The sequence below is a fragment of the Nicotiana sylvestris genome, chromosome 8 (assembly GCF_000393655.2).
Source record: "Nicotiana sylvestris chromosome 8, ASM39365v2, whole genome shotgun sequence".
NCBI lineage: Eukaryota > Viridiplantae > Streptophyta > Magnoliopsida > Solanales > Solanaceae > Nicotiana > Nicotiana sylvestris.
In genome coordinates, this window is record NC_091064.1 from 129,820,422 (window position 1) to 129,832,807 (window position 12,386).

Here is a 12,386-nt window from a genome sequence, read left to right on the forward strand (position 1 = left end):
CTTGACTTATTCGTCGATTTAAGGGAAGCAGTGGGTGTAGGAATACATTTTGAAACCTACCAAGCCTGTCTGTCTAAATTTGAACTTGTTAAGTGATGTATTCATTTTAAATAGGTATGATTCTATTCAACTAAAGAATTGCATCTCGGCATGGCATATGTACTACCAAATCTCAAATTCATGAGACGATACATATAATAGTTTACGATAGAAGACCTCGATAAAATCATCGTCGTACTGTCCTTAGTGCATGCAGCGAATTGCCTCTACCGCCTACATTCTTTTTCTTAAGAGGAGGTTAGATATGAATGGAGCAGAACATGCAACATGTTGCTAATTGCTAGAGGAATTAATTCACTGATCAAACAATATACATTACACAGACAGAATGAGTTTGTTTTACCATTTTTAAAAGCCAATGAGTAATTCTCATTGATGATTCTAGTCTTAATAATGATTCCTGATCGTAATGCATCATGGTCACAATAAAATGCTAACACAGTATTGCAGCAGAACTGGAAAAATTAAAAAACCATAAGCATCCACGTATTAGGTTCCACGTTCGTTCCTAATGAGACATTAACAAGTTCCGAATCCATAATAGTTCTACTTTTACCCATTGCAGTTCACGACTAACATCCAACCTCATTCAAAGAAATGTGATACGAAAAGTTCCGAGTCTTTTTACTGAAGTAGATGACATATCTTCAAATCCAGTAATCTACTCTTAAGGGAAGAAGAGGAAAATTATCACTCAAACATTATTCAGTCTAAGAAAGCAATAGAGAAAAATGCAAAGAAATATTCTATCGGATAGAAGCAGTGCATTAAGATGGAAGCACAACAGAAGCAACACTGCATCTGAAATTCTCTTCTTCATCATGGTCAACACACCACACCCATTTCTACTTTGCCACAGAATAAGGGCCTGCCACAATTAGATAATTGAAGTTCATTGATCAGAATATATATAGAACATAAGTTGGTCTATTTCCACAAAATTTATTGCACATTAGTATTAACAAGGAGATTATAAATTTCCTAGCTCGTGATTAGGTTATGTATAAAGGAGCCTTATATACCCACCGTCCAGACCATTGCACTACATATTCCTTTCTGCTGCCAGAAAAAGTTCATTCCACCTAAATCACTAGGTTAAGCACAAAGAAGGCTTATTCCCATGCTCACCATCTTTCTACACATATTCCTTTATGCTTTGGGAAAATGTCCATTTGATCAAAACGACGTCTCAATCCCATTCTAGTTAGGATGAAATTTATGAATACTCTATATATGGGCTGAACCAAGGGAGCTTAGAGAAAAAGCAAGAGCAACCTAATTTCTTGGTTAAGTAAACTGCCACTGAAAACCATAACAATTGGCTGCCTAATGTCTGTTGAGAACTCAGCAGTTAATTACAAGTTCAACTATTACTGTGCCAAATTACTAAAATGACGCATAGACATAGTGTTGATGCTTTTGCTGGCACGTTATTCTCACAAATTCATGCTAAGCAAAGGAAGCTTTTTCAAAAAGATTTTCACATTGCTGTTGACATAAAAGGAAAAAGAAACGATATCTGAGATCTAACTTATTCACTTCATTCAAAGCCCAAATTCATCCAGTAACACTTATGTCAATTACTCAATCAAATATACTTAAATCCAAAAATCCAGCAAAACTTAATACTATAGGTAAAACGAAAGGGAGAAGAACTCGGACAGAGGAGGATATTTCAGTATACATTCCATTAATTACACAGTAAACACCCTTTGAAATGATATATACAAAGAACCTTAACATCTGCAGAGAAAGTCCGGAAGTAAACTAACTAAAAGAACATACAAGGAAAAGAACAAAACATAATATTTAAACTAGGAATCTGACAAGATATACCTAAGGATATCAAGTCCATGAGTTATCAAAAGCAGCCGAAGTAATCGCCTGAGTGAATTCCTGAAAACTGATCCTGCCATCTCCATCCGTATCAGCTTCTCTGATCATACCAGTAAGCTCTTCCACGGTCAAAGAATGTCCAAGCTTAGCCATGGAATGAGCCAACTCAGCAGCTGTTATATACCCATTTGCATCCCTATCAAACATCTTAAAAAGCTGTTTCAACTGCTCCTCCGTGTAAGGGGACTTTGCAGGAAGAAGCTCCGGTGCAACAAGTGAAACAAACTCTGAGAATTCAACAAGGCCATTGTCATTTTTATCGGCCTTTTGGATCAATGTGTCAAGCTGATCAGCACTTGGTTTTAAACCAAGTGACCTCAATAGCGCGCCAAGCTCGAGTTGGGTCAGACTCCCATCATCATTTCTGTCGAACGACCGGAAGATTTCTCGCAGTTCAGCCAACTGCTCATCATCTAACTTCACAGGATTTTTATTGCTCATATTTCTCTCTGAGACAATAAATCAAACAGTAATAGGCCCTGTACGATTCTTGATCTGGAGAATTGAGTTATACTTGAAAATCAATATCAATGGTTTTTTCCTTCAAAAAAGGGATTTGGGAACTTTTCGGCAGCAGATTCAAAAAAATTGGTTTTTTGCTATTCGTGCCGTCCTCTTCTATTGTGTTGGCTACTGACTTTTTGACTACTCTTTAGCTGATCTTTCGTATAACTTTTTCTTGTTGGACTTGGTAATGGATCACCAAATTCGATAGATCATCCGAATTACAAGGACAGGCTATACGTAACCCATTGAAAGAAGAAATGCGAGTCCCAAGTTGAATTGGTTATCCCCCTGAAGACACTTCTTATATTGTTAAGAAAGTTAATTATACAGTCTACTGGTGAAATGAATATTTACAAAAATAATTTTAACATGATGATTTGTATAACAAAAAGAAGAATGCTCAGGACATTTTTTTCCTTTTTTGAGCGAGTCAAAAATTATAGACGTATTATATTTTCTTGTGTAGTCTTTCAACTACCGTATAATTTCTACATAAAATTAAAGGCTATATGTCATTGATTGTGATATTTAAGGGCCAACCATGTAGATGGAAAAAAAACCCTCAAGTTTACTTATTATATTCTAAATTTTTGAATCAAAACAGATGATTGATTCCGTTATTCAATACGTTATAGATAATTACAACAAAATGTTGTCAATGAGACCTTGTTATGGTGATAAGGTTAGTGGTGATATTCTTGAGGTTTTCTAATAATATGGATGTATTAAGTTGATACTAGTAGTAATATTTTTCAAAAGGCCAATCGCTTCCACATTTGAGATTAACATACTCGATTTTTTTCAGTCTGTATCCTTTTTTTTCTGTACAAAAAGTCAATATTCCTTTTTTATTTTAATTTATTTATGGACAAGTAGGATTATCATGATGAACACAAAAATATTAAATTGAGAAGAGGAGGAAAAGGGGGCAAAATGGCAAAAAGTTGCGCCACAAAACGCGGGAGTTTCGTGGTGAAATTAAGAGCACGTCGTTATTAGGAGATAATGACCCTTGCGACTTTGTCAACTGCTTTTAAAATTTGCCATATTCTCTTTCTTAGTATTAGTTATTGTATATGGGTAAAATCGGGGATAGAGTTACCCCCAATTTTCTGTTATAAAGGGAGTAGGGGTGTTCAAAATCGATCCGAAACCGAATCGAAGCTTAATGGCTTACTAGTAACAGTTTAACGGCTTAACGGACGGAGAACGAATTGAAATTTTTTTATTAACGGCTTATCGGTTTTGGGGCAAATTATTCAATTTTCTTAACGAATAATCCGTTAACCCGTTAAGAATATATATATATATATATATATATATATATATAATTTATTTTTATTTATATATATTAAATATAAAAAAACAAAAACCTTTGAATAATTAAAAAAAAAACCCTTGACCGGTTGACCCGTCTGTCTCTATAGTCTATTCTCTAAGACTAAAACTAACGCATTCCTAAATAATCAAAAGACAAAATCATAGAAACCCTAACGCCTAAACCAGCAGCCACCGCCCACCAGTCCTCCTCGTCGTCGACTTCCACCAGCCACCGGTCTCCCTCTTGCCGTCTCGTCTCTCCTTTTCGCGGCTTCTTATCTTCTTATCCAAGTACTCTTACTTATGATTCCCATCAAAATTAACTGATGACATACTTACTCTAGTAGTAGAGGTACCGCAATATTTTTCTTGGAGAAAAACCAAACTGGATTTAAGAGATAAGCGTGCCTTGTGAAGGGATTTAAAAAATGGGTAAAAAGATTAAGCTTCTCCATTGTTTGCAAATGCACCTTAACCTGCACAATGTCTTTGCGCATAGCCTTGACAAGATGTCCATCATCACATCCTTGGACAACATTATCATCTCTGCTCTATGGCTAGCAAACTTTTCCCTCAATTATCAGAAGTTTGCTAGTCATTTTTTTTTTCAATTTACAATTTTTTCTCACTATTTGTTGTTGAATTTGCCGATTTTGTTAAACGGATATGTTTACAGTAGGAATAAAATAGTAGTAAATTGTGACATTTTCCAAGTTTCAATTTTCTGCTTCTGAAATGAATTCACAGGAGCAGCTTCTTTGGTTTTTAGAACAATTTGTAGTAAGAAAATTTATCTAGTGGTTTAGTAGGGGTTGACGAGATTCAGCTAGATTATCATAAAAAATGTCATTTTCTAACATCATGAATATGTTTTTTGGTTTTTGTTGGGACTTTACAAAGGAGTATTTCTCACAAATTTCAACTACACCTTGTTAGAGATTCTTATGCTAGTATAGGAGATATCGAGAAGTAGTATTTTTCATTTTTATTTTTATTTTATAAAATGTTTGCTTGATATGGTTTTGAATGGGGAACATGGTTAGTTATGATTTATATAGCTACCCTAGCTTGTTTGGGATGGAGACATAGTTGTTATATTATGAGTACTTTTTGGCTATTTTTAGGGCATATGATTGGGATCCCAATTTTTGTCACTTTCTTAAATTTGCAGCTGTTTAGGAGGTGATTGCCAAGATCCAATACTTTGTGTTATTTATCAATCAAACATGACAGTAGAGGTGCAATCTGAGGCAACTTAAGTAGTTTAAGAAGTTGTTGTTGATTTTGATAATTTTAGGGTTTTCTTCTTCGTCTTCATTTCTCTGTTCTTATGTTTTGTACTGTGCCCTTTCTGTCTCAATTTCAATTCAAGAAACTCAGAGCTAGTGAGTTACAAACGAAGCGCTAGTATTGTTTAGCCCATGGATATGGCACGATGATCTCTGCTTATTGCTATCCCTTCTCAGAAGCCAGTGACACTTAAATTAATTAATCAAGACTAAATGTTGATCCTTAATAACTGTGTTTTCATCGTTTAGTTCATTGCTAGAACAAGCTCTAGTTTTGTTTAATGCAAGCTCAAAAATAGTCTATTACAACTTGATGTCTTTATTCTCATTCCTTTTCTTTTTTTGTTGCAGTGACTCATACATGGCTGAAAATATACAAAGTGATAAGTTAATGATGGGTGAAAGTGGGGCTTCTAATTCAAATGCAATAAGTCAAGCTCAAACAATGAAGTCAAATATAACCAACAAAAGGAGAAAAAGGTCTGTTGTGTGGGATCATTTTACAGAAACTATTACTTCTGAAGGGAGTACAAAAGCAAAATGTGACTATTGCTTTATTGAGTATGTATTTAAGACCAAAGATGGTACGTCGACACTTCTTTCTCTTATGCTTATGTGTCCTAAACGCCCTGCTATTGTTGATAAAAAAACAATCAAATTTAGACTTTCAATCTGCTCCAGGGGTAGTCAAGGTGACGTAGCTGTTGTTACTTGGAAATTTGATCAAGAAGAATGTAGGAAGGCATTATGTCGTATGGTAATAGTTAATGAGCTTCCTTTTAGCTTTGTTGAGAAAGAAGGTTTTATAGACTTTATGAAAGTGGCGCAACCTTAATTTTGGATCCCTTCCCGTAGTATTGTAACTAGGAATTGTTTTGATATTTTTTAATGAAGAAAAGCAAAAATTGAAGAGGTTTTTTTCTAGAAACAAAATAAAGAGTATGTATTACCACTGATACCTAGACTTCTATACAAAGAATCAATTACATGTGTATCACTACCTATTGGATTGATAGTTAATGGAATATGCATAAGAGAATAATTAATTTTTGTCCTATTGTTACTCATAAATGCGAAGATATGACAAATGGTATTGGTAGGTGCTTACGTGACTGAGGGATAAATAAGATCTTCACTGTCACAGTTAATAATGCAAGCTCAAATGATGTGACAGTAAAAGAATTATGTAAGTAATTAACAAAAATGGGTACTAATTTGATGAATGGTACTCACCTTCACGTGAGATATATGTCTCACATCATGAATCTTGTGGTCCAGGATGGTTTAAAAGAATCTTTAGTGTATATTGAACGTGTTAGGCATGCAGTGAGATATGTTAGGCAGTCTCCTGCGAGGTTGAAGAGGTTTCAAGAATGTTTTGATGCTGAAAACTCAATTCTAAAAAAACTTTATGCTTAGATGTTCCAACTAGATGGAATTCCACCTACTTGATGTTGCGCAGGGCTGTTGAATTTGAAAGTGCATTTTCACATTATGCTTCTAGTGAAATTGGCTTGAGACATTATCTTGAGCATTCTTATATTGATGTTGGAATTCCTACATGTGAACTTTTGAGTAGTGTTTGGGAGAATGTAAAAAGAATTACAAAGTTTCTTGAAATCTTCTATCTTCTTACTTTGAAGATATCTGGATCATGTTTTGTTACATCGAATATTCATTTTCTTAAAATTTGTGTTGTTTCTATTTATTTGAAGCAATTGATAGCAAATAAAGATACAGTTTTAAGTGAAATGGCAAAGAATATGAAAGAAAAGTTTGATAATTATTGGGGCGATCCAGGGAAAATGAACAAGATAATTTTTATCTCATGTATTTTGTATCCACGTTACAAGATCGAATCGGTTGGCTATGCACTTGTAAAGATGTTTGGTGTAAATCAGGGGGCAACTATACAAGCAGAAGTGACGAAGTACATGACTTCATTATTTAGTGAGTATGTAAAGTCCAGCTCAAAAGGTGTTGTACTTGCTTCATCTTTAGATTGTTCTTCATTGGACACTTCGACTTCCGGGCTTTCTGCCAGTCAAGCAAACACCCAAAATATAGGACTTTTAGAATCACTCATGCAAGATATAAAAAATATAAAAGTGGGAGTGGAGGTATTGATACTAGAACAGAGTTAGATAAATATTTAGGTGAAGAAACTGAGGATGACACTAAAGAATTTAATGTTCTTCTTTGGTGGAAACTGAACTCAACTAGATTTTCTATTCTTGCGGAGATGGCTCGTGATGTATTAGTTGTTCCGGTTTCAAGTGTGGCATCCATATGTGCGTTTAGTACATGAGGACGTCTTCTTGATTCATTTAGGAGTTCATTAACTCCTAAATTGGTGCAAGCTCTAGTATGTCTTCAAGATTGGCTTCGAAATAAAAAATTAAAACAACCTATTAGTGTTGAGGAAGATCTTGATAAAATCGAGTAGCTTGAACAAGGTTATAATATTGTTACTATATTTGTTGTATATAAGTGTTGTTGATATGCTTATATTTATCGCACGACTCATTATTTTAATTTTTTTCTTCAGATTTAGCCAGCAATGGAAAAGACCCTTTCGTAGTTGACGTGTAGTGTTAATATATCTGGTAATAATTCGAATTTAGGCTAATGTGGTACCCTCAAACATGTGACATGTCACATTTCTTTAGCTTACTGTGAAACTACATTACAAATGATCATATTGGATTCTTCTGAAGCTATAAGTTTATTTGAGTTTTTCACAATGAATTTTTTTCCCTGACTACTTAATATGCTTAAAATATGAGTTTCACTATACCCTTGCTCTTTAAATGTGGATGTAGGGTCTGAAACTCATATAGTTAAGTGTTGTCATCAACTTCTGATATTTTGAAGGATTAAGATTACTTCTGGTACCTATTTCTCTTGTACTTTTGTTGGTTATCTTTAAATGTGGATGTAGGGTCTGAAAAACTCATATACCTACTTCTTGTTTATGTATACTGGTTGCAGGTGAGACCGTGACTTTAATTGCTGAGACTGTGAAGTGAGACTATGATATTGATTGCTGCAGTACATATGAGTACAGAAGCATGGTGATAAGAAGAAAGTGGAATTGATTCAATGTGTTCTTTTTCCTTTTATTGTACTTTTTTGTTTTTGATCTAGTTGCTTACACTATGTTGTTTCATCCTTTTTTGAAGAATTCAGAAAGCAAGGTCACATGATTGCGAACTTCCTTGTTGATTACTATCAAAACATTGAAAAACATCCAGTTTGTAGCCAAGTCAATCCAGGCTATCTCAAAGTATTGTTGACAAAACCAACATATTAATACATGCCCTTTTGTTTCTTGTTTTTTATCTAATGCGTCTGATATGCTTTATCTCAATGTGATTGAAAATGAAACATGCATCGAGAAGCATCATTGCACGTGTCAGTAGATCCTCTGATATAACAGGTTTGGTGGAAGTGGTGGTGAAGGAGTGGAGGAATGATTTAGTTGTTAGGACATGATAATTTGATACTGAAACTATAAACTCAAGAGTCAAACCTTGATGTTGCTCATTATTATTCTTACTTAAATCGAGAAATGAATGGGGATAACTCATTGGCAAAGTCCTAATTTTTTGCTTATTTTCCTTCTTCTGGTAGTACTGCTAGATTCCTAGAATGAATGATAATTTTGCTAGGCCGATAAACCACCCGATAAGAGCTAAATCGATACCAATCCGCCCGATACCTTATCGGGCGGCTAGCGGATTAATACATTTAAAAGTCGATAACCGATAAGCCAAACCATTAAAAGTAAATAACTGCCCAATCCGCCCGATAAGCAGCCCTAAAAGGGAGGTACGACATTACTCGTCATGGGCTCAGGTGAAATCGAAGGTGCCTACAGATTGGAACCAGGATCGGACAAATGATACAACGGTCTCGAGCATGGCCGAGCCCGGAGAGAATCAAGCACGAGTGAGATGAAGAATCGAGGGTAAGAGAAAGATGACTAAAGAAGACAAACGGGGAGCTGAAATATCTATCGCTGGCTGAATATTGCAACGTGGATCACGCTCAGTATTGGCCGCAGATCATATTTTTGTGGGAAAGAAGGAAGGAAAAGATTAGCATCCCTTTGTTTTTGAGACTGTTTCTGGCACACATATCAAGGAAAATAAAATTTAGTTTAGCTTTCATCAATTGTTTAAGCATTCTTCAATTGTTTACTGTTTAGTTGGATCCTAGCTCTATCTCGAGGGCTCGATTAAACCCGACCATTAGCATTCAAGAATAACGCAATGATTAACTACTTCGCCACATTGGTTTGATCGTTTTATTTCATCTCAATTCACTTATTTACAATTCTTTGATTATTTGTGTTAAATTAAACCGCGTACAAATTTAATTGTTCTCAGTTTTAAGGGTAAACAGTTTGGCGCAGTGTTACATAAGAGGTCAAGTTATCAGTGGTAGATTATAGATTAATAATGAGGTAAATCAACAATGGATAGATAAAAATTATAAAGTATGAGATGAGATTAGGCCATCATTTTTAAGAAGAACGGTAATGAAGAAGCATTAAAGGACTTAGATTTATACATATAGGTTAAACAACGAGAGTAACCTGGAGATTGGTAATAGACCTCAGTAACGATAAATCGAAGGAAGAGTGATAGTATACTAACCTACCTAGATGTAATAAAGCCATAAGGATATATAACCAACGCTATGAAATAAGATATATCAATATTTATAAGTTCAATAAAGTACGAAGCGAAGAACTTCAAGTATACCTATAAATACCCACAGGGACAGCTTGTCATAATTCTATATATGTTCACAAAGTGAAGCCTAGAGATTGGCTAAAAGCTGGAGAAAAAAGGAGAGAAGAGTCGCATAGGCACACATACAAGGAAAAAGTCGTACAGGCTGCATGACAAAAGGTAGCAACAGTTACGAGATTGGAAGAATTCCGACCACAAGTCGTGGTGTGAGAAAGAGGCCTAAAGGGGGGAATACCCTAGCCTTTGGATTTATTCACAGAATAGTTACCTAGATGGCAAGAAGAGTACTAAAGTATTCGGAAGACATAAGTTATGAAAATGATAAGTGCATCAGTAACATTCGAGGACGAATGTTCCTAAAAGGGGAAATGATGTTACTCCCCATGTTTTCGTACGTGAAAGTACACCATAAGTAAATTGATAAAAGCTCGGAAATGAGATGTTACATCCTATATTTTCGTACGTTATAGTTTCATCGTAAGTTAATCGACATAAGTTCGGGAATAAGATTATTTTAAGATTCAAACAAGTGATAAGTAAATTCGTGAAAGTGAGTGGGTAAGCGAATCGAAGAAAATGAGTTCCATTGAAGTTTGACATTATGGAATATAATATAGTCCAAGCTACAATACCCGATATTTATAGACTAGTGCCATATACAAGGTACCACATGATCATGATAGTAAGATGTATAAGATGTGTTAAAAATGAATAATATTTTAAGTAGTTTGAGATAATTCTTAATTATGTGGATAATTAATTAATTATTAGTTGTTAATGGGAGATTAGCATGTAATTGGAAAATTGTGGATAAAGTTTGGTGGATAAAAGTGACAGCAAGATTCAATCAAATGAGTGACTCTTTACTCATAAGGTAAGGTGGCACATCTAAATGGTTTTGAAACTTAGTCATCTTATCAAAGTGGAGTCCACACCACTAAAACTTAAAAGCTTCTCTAATTCACAAATGGAAATGGTTACATCTCTACTAAGCTAGCTAATGGATGAAATCTCAAACAATGAGTTTATATGAAATCTTCAACAAAAGCCAACAATTTTAAGATATTTCTTACATTATTAAGGTATAATGCTAGGTGTTCCAAGTGACGGATGAAGCTTCAATAAAATTTCACACGAAGTTATACGGTGTAATAGCAACGAGATTTGTAATTCTAAGAGAGCAAGGTACAATCTTTCTCAAGAATATCATACGGATTTTTCCCTACTTCGATCCGCCATTATGTGATTTATTGCAATTGACGTATGTTAGAGGGATTGTCAAGAGAATTGACTCAGGTATGTTATGGCTATCCCTTCTTTCCTTATGGCATGATCCATACTATACAAACGAAACGAGCAAATGCACAACTTTCGTAAATGACTCTATTAATAGAAATACTAGAGATGCTTATGTTCATGATTCCACATGTGTCATATTATTCTATCATCTGTTCATGGGTCTCAGAAAATACGTAAATTGATAAATCTTATTTCATGATAGTAATCAAAGGCATAATGGTCTTATGACGTTCCGAGAGATTTTATTGACATACTTCTCATGCACTGCATTCATTTACATGTACATTGACCTATGACCAGATGACGTTATATATATATATATATATATATATATATATGGGATAAGGTAAAAGGTTAAGAAGTTATATACACGTCACCACCTGATCAGCTGGTATACGCTGATGATTTGCCCACAGTGATTGAGATGATATGATGGGATGCCCTCAGAAGCTTGATGATGTTATGAACGCATATACCTATGCATGGTATAGCATTTATACGCATATGCATGATATTATAATATTAAATGATTCATAGAGCTATTCAGATATAGATGTTGAGTCGCTTACTCTATATTTCTCTCATGTCTATTATTTACTGATTTTCATTCCTTACATACTCGGTATATTATTTGTACTAATGTCCCTTTTACCTAGGGACGCTCCGTTTCATGCCCACAGGTCCCAATAGATAGGTTGAGAATCCTCCAAGTAGGCTATCAGCTCAGCGGAAGATGTTGTTGCGCTCCATTTGCTCCGGAGTTGCTTATTTGGTTAGTATGATTTAGACATGTATTGATGGGTACGTCGGGGCCCTGTCCCGGCCTCATGACATTTATGTACTCTTAGAGGCTTGTAGACATATGTCATGTATATGAAAGATTGTATGGCTTTGTCGGCCTATGTTCAGTGTACGAGTGACTATTTTGGCCTTATAGGCCCGTACGTCATATGTATAAGTCAGTATATCAGGTTAGGTTGTGTTATGTCAAGTGTTCTCTCATATTTTATTCTTGTTACCTCATACAGACCTTTTGTCCCATTTACCCATATTGATGTAATGAGAAAGATACGTTACGTTGGTACTCGGTTGAGTAAGGGCACTGGGTTCCTGTCTTGGCCCATCGGTTTGGGTCGTAACAAAAGTGGTATCAGAGCAGTTCTGTCCTAGGGAGTCTACAAGCCATGTCTAGTAGAATCTTGTTTATGGGTGTGTTGTGCACCACACTTATAAGTAGTAGGCTACAGGGTATTTA

General features: G+C 35.1%; 1 protein-coding gene and 1 long non-coding RNA gene across 2 annotated transcripts; one reads left to right on the forward strand and one right to left on the reverse strand.

Annotated features, from left to right (window-relative positions):
• Nucleotides 1-524: 524 nt before the first annotated feature.
• LOC104240463 (probable calcium-binding protein CML18) lies at nt 525-2,895 on the reverse strand. The gene is made up of 2 exons (XM_009795308.2): nt 1,897-2,895; nt 525-928 (listed from the first exon to the last, which is right to left on the reverse strand). Exon 1 carries the CDS (start codon nt 2,395-2,397, stop codon nt 1,906-1,908), a length of 492 nt encoding a protein of 163 aa, XP_009793610.1. The 5' UTR covers nt 2,398-2,895; the 3' UTR covers nt 525-928; nt 1,897-1,905.
• A 2,077-nt stretch (nt 2,896-4,972) lies between these two features.
• On the forward strand, nt 4,973-8,361 carry LOC104217251 (uncharacterized). The gene is made up of 4 exons (XR_011401392.1): nt 4,973-5,021; nt 5,424-5,656; nt 7,895-7,963; nt 8,064-8,361. It is a non-coding gene; the product is annotated as an uncharacterized lncRNA (long non-coding RNA).
• The last annotated feature ends 4,025 nt before the right edge of the window (nt 8,362-12,386 follow it).

Coding starts and splice junctions, on each gene's coding strand:
- LOC104240463 (XM_009795308.2), bottom strand. CDS start 2,397: ATGAGCAATAAAAATCCTGTGAAGTTAGATGATGAGCAGTTGGCTGAA.